At 47.2% G+C, this 24,139-nt stretch overlaps 1 protein-coding gene across 4 annotated transcripts in view; it reads right to left on the bottom strand.

Moving 5' to 3' along the window:
* Positions 1-7,759: 7,759 nt before the first annotated feature.
* The window catches only part of plekhg2 (pleckstrin homology domain containing, family G (with RhoGef domain) member 2), a 51,690-nt gene continuing 35,310 nt past the window's right edge, over positions 7,760-24,139 (bottom strand). For all 4 annotated transcript variants that reach the window (XM_044120756.1, XM_044120758.1, XM_044120755.1 and 1 more), the window contains 15 exons: positions 22,448-22,579; positions 21,711-21,893; positions 21,394-21,486; positions 21,239-21,325; positions 20,085-20,118; positions 19,837-19,929; positions 19,637-19,738; positions 18,077-18,115; positions 16,163-16,173; positions 15,964-16,080; positions 15,773-15,889; positions 14,212-15,703; positions 13,536-13,785; positions 13,059-13,466; positions 7,760-10,857 (listed from right to left, as the gene is read on the bottom strand). In XM_044120756.1, the coding sequence (XP_043976691.1) occupies positions 8,670-10,857; positions 13,059-13,466; positions 13,536-13,785; positions 14,212-15,703; positions 15,773-15,889; positions 15,964-16,080; positions 16,163-16,173; positions 18,077-18,115; positions 19,637-19,738; positions 19,837-19,929; positions 20,085-20,118; positions 21,239-21,325; positions 21,394-21,486; positions 21,711-21,893; positions 22,448-22,579 (5,346 nt within the window). In that variant the 3' untranslated portion in view covers positions 7,760-8,669. The remainder of the gene's footprint in view (positions 10,858-13,058; positions 13,467-13,535; positions 13,786-14,211; positions 15,704-15,772; positions 15,890-15,963; positions 16,081-16,162; positions 16,174-18,076; positions 18,116-19,636; positions 19,739-19,836; positions 19,930-20,084; positions 20,119-21,238; positions 21,326-21,393; positions 21,487-21,710; positions 21,894-22,447; positions 22,580-24,139) is intronic.

Raw genomic sequence — 24,139 nt, forward strand, 5'->3', positions numbered from 1 at the left:
CATCCAGAAAGTCTGCATGTCCAGATGTCTTCTGTCTGCCAGAGGGCTGTCAGTCTGTCCTCAGTCTGTCCTCAGTCTGTCTCCAGTCTGTCTCCAGTCTGTCCTCAGTCTGTCTCCAGTCTGTCTCCAGTCTGTCCTCTGTCTGTCCTCAGTCTGTCTCCAGTCTGTCCTCTGTCTGTCCTCAGTCTGTCTCCAGTCTGTCCTCCCTGCAGGTCTTTGTCTTCAGGCGTTTCCAGATGGAGAAAGAGGAACGTTTGGAGCTTGAGACAAACTTTCTGCTGGAAGCTTCAGACCCGTTTCACTCTGTCACTTTTCCTTCTCTGGGTTTGTAGTTTGTACTTTCTGACTCCTCCCACTCTTTCTTTCCTCCTCCTCTTCTTCTCCTAATGTTAATAGTCCCTTATGTAATTTCCCATCTATTTTTTTTCCAACAGTTTCCATTGAAAAGCTAGTTTTTTCCCACTCTGCTGATCAACAGATTTCTCTTTCCAGTCTGATTGGAACCAAACATTAAAATAATTAGTTGTTCTGTCATACACTAAGGAAAGACCAAACAGTAAAGATTGGCCCAGATGGGTTCTGTTTGTGTCATTTGGGTCTCTATCGCTGCACATCTGACCCTATTGGACCCTGTTGACCCTTTGCAGCTTCGTCACACAATCATTCGAGGCGCCTTGATGGACGTGAGGGACGGGAATGCTGAACAGAGCGACTGAAAGTTTCCCAAAGTTTTTTTATTCATGGCTTCTCCTTATTCGAGTCGAGCTAATTTATCTGTGAACGTAGCTGACCTGGTTGGGCTCATAGACGGCGGGATTTACAGAAGCTAGCTTAGAAACCGAGTTGATCAAATTACCGACTTCTCCTGAATTCACACCACATGATTTATGTCACTGTGTCATAAACAGCGTTTCCCCTTGAAAACGGTCGAGGAGCTAACCAGCTGTTACCATCCAGGCTACATGACGGTGCACCGTCTCCATGGTTACTAGTGGTTACTAGTGGTTACTAGTGGTTACTAGTGGTTACTAGTGGTTACAGCGTACCTTCCCCATAAGGCAGTATTTGATATCTTTCTAATCATTAGAAAGTAAATGAACGTTGATCTTCTTACCTTGTAAAAAGCGTTAGCTGCTTGTTCGTGATTCCTGCCAGTCATCATGATTGACGGCTGCTGTCCATCACCTGCATCTCCCTCGTTATTAAGAGTTAGAAAATAAAATGACAAGTTTGGTTTTCATCCTGTCTGTCAGGGCAGCGAACCGCGCAGCAGCCTGAGACCAGAATGTGAAATCAACGGACTAAAAGCCACATTAGGCTGCAGAGGTCTGTTTTTGGACAGGCAGGAGGCCATTGGGTGTTTTGAAGGCGGTTTCTGACGTCACGTGCAAAATATCGTTGCTATGACCTCACAGACGTTTTTCACAGCAACCGGAAGCTGCTTCTCAAAGGGCTGCGGCACTTCCTGTTTTGGTGACTGTAATCCAAGTACCCTGAAAAACGTCTCTCCTCCTCCGGTCCTTTTCATCATCATTACTTAATTTCCCAGCACTTTCTTTCGCTGATGCGGAGGAAATCGCAGCGGCGAATTCGCCAACAAACGTGTGAAAGGGAACAAGTTCTTCCACGAAGAATATATCCACAGCTATCAAGGTAAGAAAAGACGTAGCTTAGCGAGCTAACCGCTAGCTACAAGAAGTGAACTACACAAACATCGTCAGGAAGCCTAACTTAGTTTGATAAATTACGTGAAATATTGGAGACAGACATAGTTTAAACTTTTCAATTATATTTTGACATTTTGAAATGTATTTGCCAGTACAGTTTGTGAAAACAGCATGCTAGAACTTAGTTATGATGATATACTGATGTTGAAACTATGCTTTACTTCTGCATGCCTGTAGTGTCAGAAAATGTCCAGGGACAGCTAGTTATCAGAGCTCGATGCTTCAGATCCATGCAGAAAAATGAGGAACCGAACAAGCTGCAGGTCAGAAAGCAGGTTGGCTCTTGTTCATTAGTTTGAGTTCCTGTTCAGATTTGACAGCTGAAGAACTTTCATGTGAAACTTCTGGACTCAGAGCTTATTCTAACATCTTCCTGTTCAGTGGTTACTATTTGTTTTCTGTTTCTGTTGCGGTTGTAACCATAGACTGTGTTTTTTTTCTACTTTTGTTGAGCTCCAGATGGCGAGGTGTATGGCCCGACAGAATCAGCCCCGTTTGGACTGGTCGAGGTAAAAAGCAGCATGAAGAATGATGTGTCTCAGGTTGCTCACCTCAAGGTTCAGGATGGCCAGGCTATTCTCAGGTGTTCACACACATCCTACTGGCAGGTAAAGGGTCAGCTGGCAGGTACAGGGTCAGCTGGCAGGTTAAGGGTCAGCTGGCAGGTAAAGGGTCAGCTGGCAGGTAAAGGGTCAGCTGGCCGGTACAGGGTCAGCTGACAGGTTAAGGGTCAGCTGACAGGTAAAGGGTCAGCTGGCAGGTAAAGGGTCAGCTGGCAGGTTAAGGGTCAGCTGGCCGGTACGGGGTCAGCTGGCAGGTTAAGGGTCAGCTGGCAGGTTAAGGGTCAGCTGGCCAGTACGGGGTCAGCTGACAGGTAAAGGGTCAGCTGGAAGGTAAAGGGTCAGCTGGCAGGTAAAGGGTCAGCTGGCCAGTACGGGGTCAGCTGACAGGTTAAGGGTCAGCTGGCAGGTTAAGGGTCAGCTGGCCGGTACGGGGTCAGCTGGCAGGTAAAGGGTCAGCTGGCAGGTTAAGGGTCAGCTGGCCGGTACGGGGTCAGCTGGCAGGTTAAGGGTCAGCTGGCAGGTTAAGGGTCAGCTGGCTATCAGCGGATTGGAATGGTGAGACTTTGTCACGGTGTGATGAGTCTTTCATTGATCAAGTGAAATCTAAACTGGACTTATTTGACTTCAACACCTTCATTGTTGTGTTCATGTCAATGCAATAAGAATTATAAAATGTGTAACTTACCCTTTTGTTTCTTTGCATTTCAAATATCCAATCTCAATCTGTGTGTAAATAATTGTTACTCATGAAACATACACAGATGTTAAAATTTCTTTAAAAGGCAGTTGCATAATTTACAAAAATTTGTTTTAACTGCAGTTGTCCTGTAACCTGTTTTAAAAATGCTTCTTCTTAAGGTTTTCTTAAGTATTTGTAACTATAGTTGTTTAGATTTGATATATATTAATTTGCAGCATGATTCATATCAGTGTACAGTTACAAGATATGAAATAGTTAAGGGTTTTTTGTTTTTATTAGATATTGTAAATTGTACTTTATTTGTTTTCCTTGCAATTCAACTTAAACAAGAAAATACAAAAAGAATAGTACAGGATGCTGCTCAAGTGTGTTTTAATTGAATTTATTTTTTAAAGTGTAGACATTTAAATAACTTTTTACATAGCACTACAACAATTAACATACAGAAATAATTTAGTCTGCAACACAAAATGGGCCTTGATAATTTGTCAAAACACAACAGTTGTACCAGATTTGATTGACAGTTCCTATTAAAGAATCCCAGATGGAAGCACTTTACTCTGGCGATTGTTCGCTCTCCAATGATCCGCAGTGAGCAATGGTCTGGCTCTCCTCTGTCTCTTTCTTGTTGAACTGGGCAGGAAGCCTGAATGGAGGAATGATGAGTTTGGCTCCAACTTCATGAAGGAGGTGTTGAATGAGGAATCCTTTATCTGCCAGCTCCAGCAGAGGAAGGATTCCACTGACCTTCGTTATTTTTTGTCTGAGATGCAGCCTGTGTACAACACTGAAATAAAAGTCACTAACCCACAGGGAGCAGCTCCAATCAGCCCTTCAGAGTGGATGGTTCTTCTATGCAGAGAACGTTTCAGACTGTAAGGTGAGGGATGACGGCGTCTCCAGAGCAACTTCAGTCCAAGATGACACAGAGATTTGGAGAGAACGTCAGAAATCTCTGAGGCAAACTGGCTTTTACCTTCTCAGGACCAATCCACAGGTTAATGGAGGAGAACACCATGAAGAGGTAGTTGGTCCAAGTGATGCTCACTGGGCTGACAGTAACTCTGCTGACTTAAAACATGTCAGCAATGAGCTGCTCCTTCATCCCACTGCTACCCTGAATGAGTTCATCATGCAGCAGGCAGGGCTGGCTTCAGCACATGTTTCCTCTCCAAGCTTCTGTGCTCTGGTCCAGGACACAAGGAGTGATGCAGAGGGTGAAATGGACTCCCAGGAGATCCGGAACACACTCAGATGGAAATCTGGTGTAGAATCGGATCTGGTCATCAGAGGCACAGTAGCTGTTAAGAAGTGTGGCAGAGAAATCCACTTTCTGAAGTCTGGCCTCCAACTCCTTGATATAATCCAGAGCTTCATCATGTGCATCTGTAAAAGCACTAAATAAATAGCATAACATACAGTTAGCAACAAGTTTTAATTATATAGATGTAACTTGACTTCTGTGAAGATCAATAGATGTTGAGTCAGAGCATCTATGTAAATACATAACTACCACATAATCTCATAAAAATGATTTCATTATTATGTGAACATAATAAACAAATTATTATAGTAATAGTTATATTTGACTGAAATGATCTTACATGGCAAATGTATACAATGTATTATCTTAATCTGACGTTTACCTGCAGGTGGATGTTCCACATATCATGATCTGCTGTAGCATCTTCAGCCTGGCTAGTTTTCTGAGAGGACAAGCTGCCGTTTCTTAGCCCTCTGGAAAGCAGATTCTCTGGTTGCTGCAGTGAAGGAACGGCTCCACTTCTCAGGCTGCTGGTGTTGGATCCACTAACAAAATCCTCCAGTGTGAAGATTACATGTGAAAGAACTCCCCGTCTTTATGCAAAAGTCAGGACCTTCATCAGATCATAAAGTCGGATCATCCATTGATTTTTTGATGTTTCGGTGAATTTGCTGTTTATGGTTCTGGAGCAGCCAAAGATCCAACAACCTCTGAGGTCCAACAGACTCAATCTGGTAATAATAAGACTTACTTTATCACTGTCATCCTAGCTAACTAGTATATAACTGTAATTTAGCCACTGAAGGCTTCAGCTAGTTACTGAGAGACCCACTCTGAACCCACCCTGAACCCACCCTGAACCCATTCTGTACCCAATCTGTACCCACTCTGGACCCACTCTGAACCCACCCTGAACCCACCCTGAACCCATTCTGTACCCAATCTGTACCCACTCTGGAACCACTCTGGACCCATTCTTTACCCACCCTGAACCCATTCTGTACCCACTCTGGACCCACTCTGGACCCACTCTGGACCCACTCTGGAACCACTCTGGACCCACTCTGGACCCACTCTGGACCCACTCTGAACCCATTCTTTACCCACTCTGAACCCATTCTGGACCCACCCTGAACCCAATCTGGGCCCACTCTGAACCCACTCTGGACCCACTCTGGAACCACTCTGGACCCACTCTGGACCCACTCTGAACCCACTCTGGACCCACTCTGGAACCACTCTGGACCCACTCTGGACCCACTCTGGACCCACTCTGGACCCACTCTGGACCCACTCTGAACCCATTCTTTACCCACTCTGAACCCATTCTGGAACCACCCTGAACCCATTCTGTACCCACTCTGGACCCACTCTGGACCCACTCTGGACCCACTCTGGACCCACTCTGAACCCATTCTTTACCCACTCTGAACCCATTCTGGACCCACCCTGAACCCACTCTGGACCCACTCTGGACCCACTCTGAACCCATTCTTTACCCACTCTGAACCCATTCTTTACCCACCCTGAACCCACTCTGGACCCACCCTGAACCCACTCTGGACCCGCCCTGAACCCACTCTGGACCCACTCTGGACCCGCCCTGAACCCGTCCTGAATGTTGGTTCTTCATGTTGGGGCTGTTTTGGGTTTCTGCTTGCTGTTCGCCGGCCGGTCTTTCCCAGTTTGGACCAGGCTTCTACTGCTGGACAAATGGACTCACACTGGACTCTAGAAAACTTTGGTCTACTGAGGAGATCCTGGTCCAATCTGTGACTGCAAATCCCACATCACCATCCCTCCACCACCGTGCTTCACAGCCAAGCTCCGGTGTGTCTGCTGATGTGTTGTGTTTGGTTCTGTCCGACCTGGTTCTGTCCGTCCAGAGGACTTTGCTCCAGATCTGTTTTCTCCTTCGACCTTTCCATTCAGCCATTCTTTAACCTTTAACCTGTAGAGTTTGAGAGGGAGTTCTTTGTTTCCGGTCATTTCTCTCAGCACTCACTCCTACAATATGAAGCAGCTACTTTGAGGTAGTTTCCTAAAAATCAAGATATTTACAAAATTCTGGAACAGAACCAGAATAAAACGTGAACATCATTTCTATGAAACAAGAGAAACGACATAAAAAGCCTGAAGGTGCGATAAAAATCAGAGTAACAGCAGAATCAGACATGGCTCCATTGAAACACTCAGCGGATCATCAGCAGCTGATCAGCACAGCAGAAGCTGCCGTCCAGTTCCTGTCAGCTGGTTTAGTTTTTGAATCAAAACCTTTTAAAACATAAAATATTTGAATAAAACTGATTTAGTGCAGGCGTGAGCCCAGAGCAGCTCATCAACCCAACATCAGTGGTGGAAATCCCCCACTAAACTGCTAGTTTTCATTTGGCACTTTTGTTAGCTTTAAATGTTTAGCAGACTTAGCGTCCCCTAAATAAATTTTTTCAGATAAATTATGAAGCACTGATTTACAGGTCGGTGTGTAATGAGACAGCTGATCCTGTTGAGGGCGATATATTGTGCTGTAGACCACATTTTGTCAACATGGTTGAGTTTAGCAATGTAGCATTAGCTTCCACTAGACTATGTTAGTAGAATGTTAGCTAACATCTAAAATTTACTTGTGCTAACTCATTTGTTAGGTAAAATTTTAGTTTAATAAAGTGCAACATCTGTGTTGAAGTTTTGGTTATCAACTGTAAGGAATTCTTCAAATAGACATTTATATTCGTGCTCTTATTTTGAAGTCTTTTTATGCAGCAGTTCCTTTTCCTCTACTCAGGTTCTCCACCTGCCATGCAGTGAAGCAAATGTTTTTTCTGTACCCAGAATGCATTGCTGTTTGCTTTCTGACCAAAGCTTTATCACGGTGCATTTGGAAGTCAGCAACAGAGTTAGCATTTAGCAAAACTTAGCAACCACACGTGTAGAGTTGACCCTGCGGAGGCTGCCATGTTAGGTTGCAACACATATTTTGTCATTGACACATGGTGGGTGTCAATATGGTTGGAGTTAGCGCTTTACCATTAGCTTCCGCTAACTACCGTTTTGGTATAGCCCTTTAGCATTAGCGGAACTAATGTTTATGACTATCATTTTATACACCCAGACCAGATTGTACAACTGCCAGAATAACCTGATCACAGGAGTTTAAATCTGTGAAATTTATTAATAACCAGCACCTGTAAGACAGAAATGGACCCTGAGCTGCACAGCAGCTGCAGGTCAAAGACTGCCAGACGTCAAGCACAACTGAAACTGCTGCATGTTATCAGGGCTTCATGGGTCAGTGTCCTCTAACAGGTACAACGCCTCTCAGGTTTATCAGATGCACACTTTGGATTTTTGTACCCCAATGGCAGCAGTTTGTGTTTGGCGTGTTGCTTCATGCAGGAGATGCAGGCTCACAGGTGGAGCGGATTCATGTGGAATTGATCTCATGCATCTGTTAAGACATGCAGACAAAACATCACATTTCACTGAAACCTCTAGGACACAAAGATGGAGATACTAATTTTTATTTCTGTCGTGTCACAAAGATTATCCCAGTTCGTCTCCAGGTTGCTCTGGTGAGACATCGAGCCTCCGGACCAGAACAAACCCTACATGCATTAGATCTGATGTAACCAACATGACGACAGTATTTGTTAACACAGCTGGAAGATGTATGGGAGCATCTTGACAAGCTGGACTTTCGGGCCGCAGCGCTGAGAGCAACATGGAACCGTAAACAGCAATAACTTTGGTCTCAAGTCATCGGAGAACCTGCAGACACGTCGTTTAAAAAGAACTGTGTGCAAAAATACCAAGAGGACTTTAAGGAGATTAAGTGCCAAAGTAGGAGACTAACTTCATAAATAAAAACAGGAATAAAAGAGACTTAAAAAGTTACAGGTTGTTACAGAATAAAATAACACTAAACTTCAAGGTGTCGGTCTTTCAGAGGTCCTCCTGCTCTCCAACATTAGCTAAAGAACATTAAAACTTTCATTTCAGGGAACCTTAAATCTGACGAAATTCAATTTTCAAACTGTCCATGACATCCCAGTTCTTCATGTCCAACTCTGAGTTGTGTGGATTGTCTTTAGACCCCAAATGTCCAAAAGCTTCATGATCGATGTGCGAGTAAATCTCTTCAGATCCAAAATGTTTTCTTCAGTTCACAACCAACTGAAACACACTGATGTGGCCAGGATCTGGAAGTCCGAATCAGATGTCCGGTGTTCCTCATGTTTAGGTCAAGAAGAAGTTCTGAAGTCCAGATTAAGACCGGATCCAGAGGGTCTGGACCAGCAGCTAAAGATGTTGTCCTTACAGTTTGGATAAGTGCACATCTTTCCCCAAGCCCTTCGTTCTCTGTCCTGTTTGCCTGCTTGTTCTCAGAACCGGATCCATGGCCGCCGTTCTTCCCTTCATGGCCTGTTGCACCCCTGAGGAACAGGCGAGAGTCCGTTGATGCTCACTCTTCTCGCCATCTGGTCCTGGCTCCCCGGAGGACCAGCTCCGCCCTGCAGGGTTTGAGTTAGGCTAACCTGGGCGCTGCTGTACGAGGTTATTCGGCCACTTCCAGCAATCTGGAGGTTCACTGTGGTGGCATAACTGGCCTTCTGGCTCCCCTGTTTGGGAAAGGGGGATGATATGATGGGTGACGGGGAGAGCGTTAAGGGTGGAGGGGGCGAGGCAGTGACCTGAGGTCGCCTCTGGACCTGGAGGCTGTGGAGCTGGTGTGACTCCGGTGGAGGGGAGGTCAATCCAGAGGGGGAGAAGATCAGGCATGACGAGGAGGAAACAGTTTGCTGGTGAGAAGGCCGGGTGACGTAAGCACAGATCAGCTGAGTGCGACAGCTTCCCTCCTCCAGTTGTGAGTCGCCCCAGTCAGCCTGGCCGTCCGATTGACATGGGGAAGGAATGAGATGTACTGGAGACATGGGCGCAGTGGGACTCACACTCGTTTCTGGACTGTCTTCTCCGTTGTATTTGCTTGACAACTCTCGGACGTCTGGCCAAGAGACGCTGGTGAAATGTTGCCCACTAATAGCACCCTTACCAGAGGTTAACCTGGTTGGGGAGAGGGGGCACTGCAGACCGGCTCGAGAGCTTAGGCAGGACGGGGAGCTGCTGTGGGAGGACCACCCACTGCTTGGGCTTATCGGACAGGACGCCTGCTGTTCAAAGGATCTTCGGCCGGATCCAGTAAAGCCGAGGGATCTTTGGCCGAAGTCGGCCCAGGAACGACGCTGTGCGCTCCGGGCTGGACTTGGAGGTCTGTCTGAAAGGGTGGAGGAAAGGGGCCTGTGGACGATTTGGGAGGGAAGAGGAGAGGAAGGAATCCTGTATGTCTGAGATCCTGAAGTGGATGAAAACAAGAAAGGGGAAGCTGAATTACGAGGGTTCCTGGGTTGAGGCACTGCTACATTATTTGTCCAAACTGGCACCCCAATAGGAGGAGGGGAGAGTATCTGGGGACTCACACACGCAGAGGAATCACCACAACTGGAACCATCAAAGGAAGCCCTTGGTAGGTCCAAACGGAGGTCCAGGTGATTGTGGGAACCTCCGACCCGTGAACTCCGGGGGTTGGGGGGCTTGTTCGCCATGGGGGAGGAGTAGTTATGCTGTGGTGGGGAGCAGAAGCGAACAAATGATGCTGGAGTTGGGGAGGGAGTTGGAGATTGAACTCGTGAGCTTGGTTCAGACGCAGAAAACGGCCGCGCTACCCGATTGTGAGATCCGGACCACAACGGATATTGACTCTGGAGGGGTTCGGTACGGCCATCAGCCCCTAAGCAGCCTCCATTACTGACAGCACCACCTACATACCCAGCAGAGTTGTTGTTGTTGCTGTTCTTCTTGCCAAGTTGTGGTGAAGCAGATTTGGAGTGAAGGAAGGAAGGCCGTGGTGAAGGGGAGGAGCACCGAGGCTGACGAAGGCCTGCCGTCGGAGAGGGAGGGCACTGAGAAACAGAAGGGGGAGACAGACATGAGGACCGGACCGAGGACGGGGGACATCTGGGAGGTTGGTACCCCTCCTTAGTGCACCCCAGCTGGGTATAAGCCGGTGCCGGGCCTAGCTGAGCTGTAGGAGGATTCGGTGAAGGTGTGCGCCGTCGCAGATCCGGAGTGGAGGAGGGACTCGGATTCATCAGCTTTATGGTCGGTGCTTGTTGTCGGGCCGTTCCTTTCTTAGACATACTCTGACTGATGGACTGACTGATGTGCGAGGCAGCTAGAGATCTGGTAAACGCTGAGGAGGAACAAGTGGGAGAATGGAGGGGAGGTGTTGGGAAGGAAGGTGTTCCTCTTGATGATGAAGAGTTTCCACATAGAGGAAGAGACGGAGTTGGGCTTCTGACAGAGGAAACAGTAGAGGCAGTGGGGGACAAACAGGACAGCGCTGAAGTAAAGACTGCAGGAGATGCTGGAGTAGGGGAGGACACCGGGATGTGCCTGAAGGGTGAGGAGCAGGGCGGGGCTTGGACTGAGGAGGCGCTGGCAGATCTTAGAGGAGAAGGGGAGCGATGGACGAGGCTGGCGTTGGAGACTGAGGGGATGGGGCTTGTTGTCCTGAGGGACGATCCAGACAGCGGCTCATCTGGCTTCCTGAAAACAACAACAACACAAAGTTAAGAGGGAAACTGAGACCAGACACTGAGCAGAACAAAGAACTTTCTCCAATCTGTCTAGTTAACTGCAGCTGCTCCTCGCAGTTTCAGCCCAACATTTCAGAGAAATGTTGCTGTTTCTTTGACCTGTTATTATGCGTCTTTATGAATCACACCTCCAGCCTGTGGATGAACCAGTGATGAGTCATTACAGACTGATGAGTAACTACTTAACCGACTATTAGCTGAACACTTGGAACAAAGCTTGTGATATTCTTTTCTATCTACGCTCCAGCAGGAGAGGAGAAGGTTCAACTGAATGGCATCCAGCCCTTTGGCTTCACAAGAAAGTGAATCAGTAAGCAAACATTTACTTTCTGGCTCCATTCCTGAAATTTCTGCCCTTAGGAATCAACCAAGCTGTGGTTTTCATGTATTCATGAAAGTTTGAGAGGTTTTGTCCTTGTAGTTTCTGAATGCTTCCATTATCTGTTCAGTTCGGTTAACTAAAAACAGAATCTGTGCAGCTTGGGTCATTTCTCCTGAGTTCTGCAGAGCATTCAGGACAGACTCAATCTGTGGGAATGAAAACAGGCAGAACTGGCAGGACTGAAGTTATTTTATGTTCTCTCATGTGGAGACGAATTACACCAGACTGCTCCTCTGCTTCCAGCCGACATCAAGGAGAAAGGCCACCAACTGCTCTCAGGATCAACATTTCACACATTTCATCTGAAGACAGTCCAGAAAAACAAACTCCACCTCTGTGTTAAAAGGCATTAATGAAGAAAAGCTTCAGTTAATGTTTCGCATTAGCCGCTGTGAGGAAGCACATGTTGGTGAGGTAAATATTATTGGGTTTCCACCCAACCTTTGACCAGGAGTAACCCCAGCTGAGGACAGACTGATTGATCCAATCAGAAAGTCATCTGGTCCGCAGGCGGAGGAGTCTCTGCTTCATCTCGCTCCAACCAGCAGAGATGAAAACCGTCTGCAGTTTGAAGCAGATCTGATGATTCTGGAGCTTCAGTCATGAAGCACGGCTCCCCAGGACTTCTCACACAAACAGCAATCTGCCCTGGCTGGCCCTACGTCTGAGTCATCTTCTGCTCGGCCGGTCTTGTGTGCGTCCCATCACAGTCGGCTTTGGATCATCCTCAGAACCAGAAGCAGTCCAGACTCAGAACAGGCTGGCTTTCCCTCCATCCAGGTCCGGTACAGGTGAAGGGTCACAAAACGGGAAGCTATCACCTCTGCAGACCCCACACATGCTGGACATGAACTGTTTGGACATTCCCCTTCAGGGCGGCGCTACAGAGACGGTTTCTACCTGACTGTCTGAGCAACTGAACTACCAACAGCAGAATGCCGAGGTCAGCACCAGGCAGGCTGACTCCGCCTCATCTTCTTCTTTAATATGTTTATATAGCCAAAAAAAACCAAAAGTATTCTTTTTCATTTATTTAACTCAAAAATCAAAACAAAGAAATAATTCTTTGTTTGACTTTGTTTGACAAAGAATTTAACAAAGTCAAATTCTTTGTTATTGTGCTCAAAGTTTGTGGCTGCATCTGGTTCTGGTTCTGATTACTGGATCAGAACAGAGACCAGGTTGAACGTCTCTGGACCGCCTGGATGCTCCACAAATAACTCCACTGTTTGATTTAGAAAATGTTCAGACCAGAGGTTTGAGCTTTTCTTACATCATTTTGTAGAAATATCAAAAGCCCATAAGATTAAATGTGTTCATGTTGTTTTAAAAACGTTTTACATTTTTCTTTATTTTAAAACATAAAACTAGAAAAAAAGGTGATTTTTAAAAATAAATCATAAGTTAGTAAATTACTAGAGGCTCTTTCAGCGGACTGAAGATAAAATTGTCTCAGAGCGACGCTCTGCCCCCTGGTGGACACTTTGGGCATGTCAGCTTCCTCTAATTACATAAAGAAATATTTATATGAGAATAAAAGTTTATATGAGAATAAATATTTATATGAGAATAAATGTTTATATCAGAATAAATATTTATATGAGAATAAATGTTTATATCAGAATAACTCTTGGTCTGATTGAGCTTCTGCACCAACAGGCTCAGATTTTTCTCCTTTGTTTGTATTTTATGTGACCATCTGAAAGTGTTGAACACTTTCAGTTTTATTTCCAGCTCTGACGTCGTCCTGACATCTCAGCGGTCCGTACCTGCGCTCCCACGGTACCGCTGAGGCCCGCTGGACCCCGGCCAGCAGCGAGTCGGCCGAACACGGACTGGGCGGAGCTTCGTCTTTCTGAGGACCATCTGCGATCTTAAGGTCCGTCGGGTCGACCTTGTCCGGCCTCCCAGTGGACCCAGCTGGTTCTGACCCGTCCTCCCTCCGCGTCTCTTTTGGGGACGGTTCTTGGCTCAGGCCCGGTTCCCCAGCGGTTCTGGACTCTGTTGGAGTTGGGATCAACCCAGAACGACCCCCCTTGTCTGCCTCGTGGCGTTCAACTGCTGCGTCTCGGTCGGGTCCGTTTCCCTCGGCGACCAGCGGCGGAGTGGAGACGTTTCCAGAGGTCTGCCGTCCTCCAGCCGCGTCCACACGGCGCCCTTCGTCCTGCTCCGGCCCGCTGGAGGAGAAACGGTAAACCTGAGCAGGTCCGACCTTGATCTGGAGAACACGACCTTGAGGAACTCACCCGCCTGCTTCCTGCGACTCTTCAGGCTCAGGAGAAACAGCAGCAGCTTCATCATCCTCCTCTTCCTCAGCAGGGGAGTCCCGACTGGACCCCTGAGGCTGCGGCCCGGTTCTGGAGGACACGGCCTGGTTCTGATCACATGGACTTTCTGCTGGTGTCGTGGAGCAGGTGAGGTCTCTGGGTGGGGACAGACTGTCTTGCTGGTCGCCGGTCCGGGTCACACTGGGCCACGCCTCTTCCTGCTGCAGCTCTAGAGAGCAGAAACAAGTTGAGACAGAAACATTAACCTGCTGAGCAGAACCAGAAAGGTCCGGTTCTAAAAGGTCCGCTTCTAGTGACGTACAAAACGGGACCAAGAAGAATCATCTCAGAACTTTTCTGTGATTCATTTAGGAGAAGAACAGGAACTGTTCAAATCCTCACAGAGTCGACAGGCCGCAGGAAACTAGAGATCTGGATGACCTCTGACCTCAGCCTGCACAGCCACATAAAGACGGTCCCAAAGTGGTTCTGGAGGGTCGACCCAACCCTCCAGAACTCTCGTGTGTTCTGGTTCTGGTCTGCTAGCTGTGACCTAACAAAGACCCAGATCCGGTTCTGGATCTGGGTCAGAAGTTACTGATGAATGATTCTTCCTGCTCTCATGTTCACAGAACCCGACTGAAAATGGACCAACCGTCTGTCTGGGGTTCTGGCCTTCCCTCCTGGATCATAGTTTGGGTCTGGTTCTGGATGGGTCCGTTGCAGGACTGGGTCTCTGTTTTGGTCTCAGAACCAGTCTGGGCTTCGGTTTCCTTTTCTTGCTGTGGTGGACTTTTGTCCCGGTTCTGAGCAGAAAGTTCTGACAGTCTTGCTGAGACCCATGCTTGGGTTCTGATGGTGCTGACCCGTTTGTGAAGCAGCGGCACCTTCATGGTGCTGGCTTTGGCGCTGTACATGCGGGCCAGAGTTTGGACCTTGCTCAGAATACGCTCAGAATTCTCCATCAGGACCGGGTCCACCACCGGGTTCGTCTCAAACAGGCCGATACCGGTGACGTCGGACCCCATCCCCTCAAACAAGGCCCGGTTGGCGCTGACGATCTTGGAGTGGCGGGACCACCGACCCACTTTGCTCTGACTGGGGAACCGCTCCAGGTTCTCCCTGAGGTTTGTTGGGTCCCTGGTTTTGGTTCTGGACCAGGTGGACTGGGTTCTGGCCTGGTTGGTTGCTTGGCCCGGTTCCTGTTCTGGCCCGTGTAAGGATGGTTCTGCCCGGCTCGGTTGGGGCTCGGTGGTTCTTTCTTTGGGTTTTTTGTCAGGATGCTCAGAAAGAGCCAAGCTTTCTTCTTCTGTGGTCTTCGCAGCAACGCTCTTTCCCTCCTCCGGTTCCTCTGGAGAACCTCTGTAGAACTCCTCCTGGACGTCCGGTTCAGGAAATGTTCTGGGTTCGGAGTCCGGGTTCTGCCTGGGTGGGGACAGTTGGTCTGGACTCTCCGGTTCCCCCTCCGGAGACCTCGGCGGTTCCTCTACATTGGCTGGAAGGGAGGAAGAACCGGATCTGGATTCCTGGGTTGCCTCCGTGTCGTCGAGTGTGGGCTGCATGGTAAAACGTGATACGGACTCCTTCACCAAGCCGGAGGGGATCTGGGAGAAACTGCTTCTTCTTCTTGTGGTGGCTCCCTCTCTCTGCTCCTCTTCGTCCTCAGCTTCATCCGCCTCGGCCTCGGCGGCCTCGTAGTAGCTCCTGATCTTCTCGATGATCTTCTTGTCCTGGTTGGTGAGGGTGGAGCCTTTTTTGGGAGCCTGGTACCTCTGGATGGTACCAGGCTGGATGGGTTGGGAAACGGGTCCTGGGCTGGGTGGTTCCGTCTCCATGAGGCGGTCGGTGTTTTCTTCTGCAGATATGGAGGGCTGCAGATCTGATGATGAAGGTTTCTCTGGGGTTTGTTTGTCTTCATCATCACTTCCTGGTCTTGTCTCAGCTGCTTCCTCCCTTTTGACCCCAGCCGCCTCACCAGAACCATCTGGATCTTCGTCAGCTGGATCTCGGTCGGTGATGCTCTTCTTCAGGTCTTCTCCTTCCTGGTCTGGCTCCACCAGGAGACTCTGCTCTGGGCTGGAGGCGACCGCAGGCAGCGGACTGGACGGGTCAGCTGGAGACCGGACCTCGATGGGAGGGTCCTGGTTCTGGAACACCAGGTAAACATGAGTCATTACCTCTGATGGGCCGAAGCAGAAACACGGAGAGGATCTAACCGTGGTGGAGAGTCCCTCCATGACTCGGCTCTGGTTGATGAACTCCAGGATTTCCTCGGTGATCGACAATGTGGGCGGAGCTCTGAGGCCCGCAAGCTCCTCCTCCTCCTCTTCCTCCTCCAACAGAAATAGTCAGTGAGTCCATTCATCCATCCATCTATCCATCCCTCTCTCTCTCCCTCCATCCATACCTCCTCCAGCTCTCTCCGTTCCGTCTCCACCTCTATAACGGATGAAGCCAGAGTGCTGCTGCTGTCTGCAGAGCCCAGACTCTCCGCGGGGCAGAGTTCCCCCTCGCTGCCCGCCTGCTGCAACACAACATCCACCTTTAACCTCATCGCTTCAGGAAACCACAAGAACTCTTTTGAGCGACTGGAACGGACGTCTTACCTTCAGAGCTGCTGGGCGACCGGAAGCATCAGGTTGAGCAGGGAGAAGGAAGACACAGAAACAGAGACGTCAGCAACACGTTGCTGCTTCAGCAACCACAGAAACACTGAGGCAACACCAAGAGCTAATCGGGAATGACCCACACCTAAGCCTGGAGTGGCCTAGTCAAAGTCTGGATCTTCAGTCTTCATCTATGGAGACTGAAGAGTGCCAAATCACAATAGATAAAGACGTTATAGATATAATAATTTCTGTGCTACAAGGTCTCCTAGCAGCTCCTATATCAATGAATGCCTTGTTCCCACCTTCTCTAATTGACTCTACTTTCCATGCCTGGGCAAATAAAGGGATAAGGACTGTGGGAGACCTGTTCAAAGATGGGCATTTTATGTCCTTTCAACAGCTGCAGAATTCATTTAGCCTATCTTCTTCGAACTTTTTTAGGTATCTGCAGTTGCAAAGTTTTGTTAAAAAACACTTCTCACAGACGCTCCAGACTCCAGACTCCAGTTGGATTGATGGGTGCCTGGAGGTAGACCCCAAGAAGAGAGGGGCCACATCGAAGGTATACACATTAATTCATACAGCGGCTGCACCCTCATTAGACAAAATTAAAGAACAGTGGCAGCTGGAGTTGAGATTGAGAATAACTGAGTTGGAGTGGCAGCGGGCAACAAGGCTTATCCATGATTCATCAATATGTATCAAACATGGTTTAATACAATTTAAGGTGGTTCATAGACTTCATTTGTCAAATAGTAAACTCGCAAAGTTGTTTCCAGGATTGAATGAAGCGTGCCCAAGATGTAAAAGCAAGAAAGGCACTCTTGGTCATATGTTTTGGAAATGCCAAAAACTGCAGACCTTCTGGAGAACTATCTTTAAGACCCTGTCGAAATCTTGGAATATTAATATTCCGCCGAATCCTCTTTCTGCAATATTTGGGGTTGTTCCTCGGACATGTTGTGTGTCCACCCGACAAGCTTCAGCTGTAGCCTTTTCCACACTGGTTGCTCGTCGACTCATACTTCTATCATGGAAAAAAGAGGCTCCCCCCTCCTATAAACAATGGATTAAGGACTTGCTTTCAAATCTTAAAGTTGAACAGCAGAGATATGCTGGGCAGGGTTCTGCGGACAAATTTTACAAAGTATGGCGACCATTCTTGTGTCACATTGAGGGACGTCCAGCCAATCAGTCAACCCAGCATGAAACTAACTAAGTCAACCTTCCCTTTTTTTTTCTTTTTTTTTTTTTTGTGTTCTGTAAAGTGTGTGTGTGCATGGTCGTTTGTCTTGTATGTCTTTGTGTTGCCCTGCGACAGACTGGCGACCTGTCCAGGGTGAACCCCGCCTCTCGCCCGGAACGCAGCTGGAGAGGAACCAGCAACCCTCCCGACCCCATTAGGGAAGAAGGGTGTAAGAAAATGGATGGATGGATGTGTTCTGTAACGGATATGTGGATGTTTGGGTTTGTAATCTACTTTGTTGAAAACCAATAAAAATATTCAAATATAATAATTTCTGTGCTGACCTCATCATGAACAAATTGACCTTTGACTTCCCCACAGGCTGAGTGGGCTCGGTTACCCAGAGCCCGACACACTTCTGATCGATTCTACATTCAGACAAACATCCACAGCTGGACTGAGGTCTGCTGCAGGCCGGACTCAGTGGTAAACATCCATAAACACGCCGACTCATCCGACCACTCAGAGAAGGTAAACACTGAGAGCATCAGCAGACGGGTCAGAGCCGGGTCGGTGCGGTCAATGTGGTTCCACCTCCAGTCCTCCAGCCTCCTGACTGGACCGCCATCTGATCCAGGACCAGCAGGAGCTCTGGAGGACTGCAGCTGCAGAGAAGAACCGGAGGCCGGTTCTGGACGGATCCAGAAGGATCGGGAAGGACTCACCACCAGGCTGAAATGCCGCCTCGATGTCTTTAGCAGGAGCTGGAAGAGAGACGAAGATCATCGTCATCATCAGGACACCAACACGGGTTTATAAACACACACACAGTCATGTTTTCAGCACTTGTGGGGACTTCACATTGACTTCCATTAATTTCTACAGACTTAATCCTTATCATTATCCTAACCCTATCCATCACTGACTCAACCCCAACCCTTAACCTTTACCCTAACCGTATCCATCACAGAATTAAACCACTAACTCACAAACAACAACTTCCCTCATGGGGACCAACAGAATGTCCCCACAAGGAGCAATGGACCTTACCAAGCTCCGCCCACAACCGACACACGTGACCGCAAGTCTCACAAGCAAAGCCTCGTAGCGCATTGTTTCTATGTAAACATGACTCCTTTAGTGCATCATTTCTACCTGATTTTCACAATATATCAGCTACTACAATGGACAGAGGAAATAACAAGTTCATGTCATCATCTGGGAGGAGGTTACTGGTTTTTCAGTCACAAGCTGGTTGCAAACCTGAGGCCAGCAGGTGTCAGTCGGTCAGTTATGGTAGATCTGAAATTTGGTTTGATGACCTCAAAATGAGAAGCTACAGACTGATAAGAGGAACCAAAGAGCTCTGTTAAGGTAAAGAAGCCATTTGTTTGTTAAAATTTTATGAAATCTATTTGTTTTATTTGATGTTTGTTATGAATGACGTATACTCACAAACAAAAACTACAGCGGCTGTAATGAGCCACAGCAAATGTAAACAAAGTTAAAATAACCCGAACAGGTGATCAACTCAAAACCACTCCTACCTTTTTACTCTCTCTCTTTCTCTTTGTAGTTTAAGCACACCTGTTACCGTATCAACCGCCTGGGCCCCGCAAGACGAGCAAAGATTACGTTAAAAACAAAACATTCAGTCCGTTACGATATCAAGTTTCCAGGCTTGATATTTATTTCTGGATTATTAATCGTTGCTTCCCTGAACACAGCGATGGTTGATTGACCAGCTGTACTTGGTGCTCGAGTGGCTAACACGAGTGACAGTTTAGTCCAAAGCCTTTTCTGCTAGGGTGACCAAACGTCCGTATTTCCCGGGACATGTCCGTATTTCACGTCCTGTCCCGGGCGTCCCGGGATATTTTTAGAAAGTGAGGAAATGTCCTGTTTTTTGCAGGATCCGGTCCAACGTGTCGCGGTTTCTAGTCACAGTACACGTTGCATATTGATCTGTTTAGCTAACGTAAGACTGTGTAGCAGACAAGCTTCAAGGTGTAGACGTTGTATCAGTGCTGCTTTATGCTGTACTTAGCTAACGGGAAGCTCGTGTTTGTGAGACTGCCACCCACGTGACCACGTAGAATGAGCATCAGCCAATGAAAAGCGGCCCCTCTGGTAAGGTCCATGGTCCCCATAACCCACATTGTGGACAGAAATAAGTTCCCATAAGGATATAAAAACCTGATACACACACACACACACACACACACACACAAACAAACAGATGGGTGTGTGGGTTGTGTGGGCCCTGAGCTGCGTCTGCAGGCTACCTGACTGCCTCCGGGTGCGGCGGTATGGCAGCGTCCCCTCCAGCAGCAGAGGCAGACCCTTTCTGGGTTTCTCTGGTGTGTACAGCAGCAGCTCTGGCGGTTCTGTAGAGAGAAAGAAGAGCTGCAGGGTTAGGTCCGGTCCAGTCTGGTCCATCAAAAACTCACCTGAACCTCTGCTAGCCAGAGCAGAGGATCCCTACCTGACTGACGCCGGCCTCGATGGAAACCGTGAAGGTCGTCCAGGCGTGGCGAGGCGCACGACTTCTTTAGGCTCTCCTGATCAAACTGAGGAGCTGAAACACAGGAAGTGATGTCACTAAACGCTCAAGCTCTCAAAGCAGCCAATCACAGAGGTCATTCAGAGGAAATGGATGGGCCATGTCAAAGTTAGAGGTCAGAGGTCAGGATGAGGGTGTACTGCTGTAGAAACGTGTGTGTGTGAACTCACATTGGCAGAAGTTGTCTCCGAGGACCTGCCGGGCCTGCAAGGAGGAACCACGCATAAAAACTTCAATAAAACCAGATAAAACCAGCAGCTCAGCTGAAACTCTCCAGATAAAGGTTCCTGCAGGCTTCAGTCACTCCACAGAAACATGAAGCCAGGAGGAAACAGATGAAATAAACCAGGAACCTGAAGCTGGACGGTCCACAACAACTAGAACCGGAAAGCAGACAGATATCCATCCACTTTATTTTACAAATTAAACTTTTTGTTACATTCTGGCGCCCTCTAGTGTCAGAGCTGTAAATGCAGTTTTAGATTTCTGAGGCCTCCATTAGTCAAACTATAAATTCATTTATTTAACGTTAAACAATCGCAGCTGGTTTCAGTTTCAAACCTTTCTCCCACTCAGTACCAGTTGCTGTACTGGGACCTTCGTAGTTTTTGTGGACTCATATTTACTGCATTTCAGGTTAATCTACATGAAAGTATTTTCATTCACATCATAACTTTACATGTTCTAAAGCAGAACATGAAGCAGCGTGCTGTGGAGAGGCATTTGGAAAGTTACAGTCAAAAATTAGCAACAAGATTATTTAGCCTGTCGAATGAGGAAAATGCTACATGGAGTCTGTCTGCTAACCAAACATTTATTTAGCTTACAAAACATTTACTGATAAACATTTAGCTAGAAAACTAAATATCTTTTTACACCTGCAGTGTGTCTTGCCAACCAGCAGGGGGCGAAAAACATCAACTCCAAACAGAAGTTCAACCAGCTTCACTGTTTATTTCCTGTCAGAACAAATCAACGTAGATTTTTTATCTGACCTTTTACTGATATTTTATAAGAGAGAGGAATTAAACATCTGTTGGATTATTTCAGCTGATACTCAAATCTAAAAGACGACAGTTACGGCAAGCAGTTATAGCACATACTCCAACCAGTCACTGATACCGTGTTCAGTGATCAGCAGTTTAACTAAGATATTTAAAGCTCCTGGAAATAATATAGTTAATGTAGAGAGATGGAGGTGAGGAGTTCCAGAGGAAATCCAGATGTTGCAGTGTTAGCTGTAGCATCCAGCTGCTGGGCGGCCCCTCGGTGTCCCAGGGACAGCATGGGTGTTCAGAGGAAAGAGACGTTCCTCGTGGCTCACCTTCTGCGGCAGTGAAGCCGGGTGGTTCTCCACAATCAGCCTCTTGAGGTAGTGCACCCACAGCCGCTTCTCCTCCTGGTTCTTGGTCTGCAGGAAGGCGAGTGAGAGTGAGACGGCGCCGGCGTTTAAGCTGGACGAGTCGCCCAGGGTCTCACCTGGACCACGTGCTGCTGCTTGGGGATGGTCTGGTCCGACACCCGGAAGCTCAGCGGGTCCTTCAACGTCTCCACAAGCTGCAGGTTGCAGCACTGCAGGGGACAGGAGGACAGTGAGGTGGACAGACAGGAGGACAGTGAGGTGGACAGACAGGAGGACAGACAGGTGGACAGACAGGAGGACAGTGAGGTGGACAGACGGGTGGACAGTGAGGTGGACAGACGGGAGGACAGTGAGGTGGACAGACGGGTGGACAGTGAGGTGGACAGACGGGAGGACAGTGAGGTGGACAGACAGGAGGATGCGTGTCCCTTACGAAGATGTGTGTGCTGTAGATGAACTGCTCCAGCCTCTTCTTGGCGATCAGCAGCATTTTGTCGAACAAGAAGAAGGCGCGCTCCTTCTTCACCCTCTGGACCTTAAAGGAACCTTCCAGAACCAGATTGCCGAATCCGCTCAGGTCCGGCCCGCTCCAGTTCAGCAGCAGGGACTCGATTTCCTGTGTGGGGGTTAAAGGTTAACCAGCAGGTGTTCGGTCTGATCTCCAGGTTGGACATTCTGTCTCGTTAATCGTCTTTCTGCTTCCTGACGATTCCTACGTGAATTTTGAACATACGTACGAATGTAAAAACATTTTGAGGAAAGTATTTCTTTTCCATCAACCATTTCTAACGCGACTCTTCAGAATCCTGGATGGAAACCCGACTGCAGCGAGACAGAACCGGAAGAGCAACTTGCTCCTGCGCAGCGAGGCACCCAGGTGGTTGACGTTGGCAGAATAAAGGAAGAAGTTTTCTTCTTCACTGTCAGCATTGTGCTCATGTATTTATGAAAATGTTTTATTTTTATTGCAGCAATGCGTTAATTGTCATGAACTAATGCAACATAAACTGTTGGGAACAGGAAAGTCCAGATTTTTATTTTATTTTCTGAATTTGGGAGGAATTTGCTAATGAATATTTCTGCTTCTGTTCTTCCACATTTCATCAGGAGGTTTTATAGTTTCTGTCCCAGGCTGGGATTCAAACCCACAACCTTGCTGCTGTAGCCCACCTGCAGCCGCACGGCGTGCTCCTGCTTCCTCTTCATGTCGTTGATGTACCACGCCACCGCCGTCATGGTAACAATGGCGTCCTCCACCACCTCATAGCCCGGGTCGCTCTTGTCCACGTGTTTGGAGAGTTCCTGGGACGAGAAACTTTTTCAACTTTTTCTGTTGAGTTACAGAAACTTTAAAGCTAATAATGAAACGTCTGACAGGAATAAATGGAATAAAGATCTGAAGGATGTTAGAAAACACCCGCAAACACGCGGGTGACTGCGGATCAGCACAAGAAATAAAGGCTGGAACTGGACCGAACCGTTTCCTTGGAACAGCAGCGTGTCTGCTGGACTCATAAAGATGGACCTGAAATGTTCCTTTAAAGCAGAAACACAAAAAACATCTAAAACCAGAGGATTTCATGTGGAAACAGCCCAGATAGCAGCCGATGGTCATTCAACGTTGAATTACGGTGAGAATGGTTGAATTTTGGCTGAGAGCGACACCTGATGGTGGATCAATCATCAATCATCATTCAGTTCTAGCCAAGCAACCAATGTGGAAGAGATTCACTGGATCAATGTTGGTCTGGGGTTGAAATCTAATGATTGACGTCTCATCAACGTCTGATCAACGTCGAACCCACAACCTTTAACTGTCTTCACCGGTGTTGGTGTAGGGACCTGATCTGAGAACCATAGAACCCAGAACCTTCATCCCACTGATGAATACATCTAATCCCACAGGTTGGTCATGAATTTAACCAGATTAACCCCGGATTCTTCGCAGCTCCTCAGCTGTCAGCAAAGCAACAACAGCAACTAATTTGCTTTAACTGAATCTGACTTCAGTTAAAGTAAACAAACCTCAATTTCTCCCATCTTCATTTAACTTTGGCTAGATACTTTAGACTTAGCTCAGATTAGCTAACTTTACATTAGCATAGCATAATTATGCCTAGTTTATATTGTTTTTATTTAGTTTCCATTAGCTTATCTTGGTTTAGCTTAGCTTATCCTACCCAGTTTATCTTGATTTAAGTTAATGTAGCTGACCTTAGCTTGTGTTAGCTAATACTATAAAGATTATATTATTTTCTTTAATTCAGTTTGCTGAGGTTTCTCTGACTTTATTTAGTTTAGCTTATATTAGCTGATAGTGCAGCTGGTATGTATTGCAGGTTGCCCTCAACATGGTTGATAGTGACGGTGGTGGGAGTTTGTTCTGTAAATGGTGTGTTGCTGATTCAAACCGACTTTATTGGAACTGTTTCACAGTTTCTAACATAAAATGATGAAACCTAGTTTTGGCTCCTGCATGCAGTAGCAGGTGTATTTAAGGTATAACCTGATTGTTGATTAATTCAAGCTTAATTTTTAAAAACGGGACATTATGCATCACATAACATTTACATGTAAATATATGAGATTAGAGGCAGATCCCGTTGGCAGGTTAATAATAATAACAAAAAAAAGCATCATAAAAAAACTCTTCATAAAGGGGAAAAGGTCATAAATAAACAGTTGTTTGCAATTTCTTGTCTATAATGTTCAATAAATTTTAATTAAGTTGATAAGTTGAGTTAGCATTACAGTACTAAAAGTAGAGATGTAAAAGCTAAGCTAAGCTAAACTGGCTAATTGTGGCTAGAAAATTATTCTGTTTCTTGTAGCAGAAAAAAAACCAAATTCCTGGTCTTGGGC

This window comes from Gambusia affinis, linkage group LG06 (genome assembly GCF_019740435.1).
Source record: "Gambusia affinis linkage group LG06, SWU_Gaff_1.0, whole genome shotgun sequence".
In the NCBI taxonomy this organism is placed as follows: Eukaryota; Metazoa; Chordata; class Actinopteri; order Cyprinodontiformes; family Poeciliidae; genus Gambusia; species Gambusia affinis.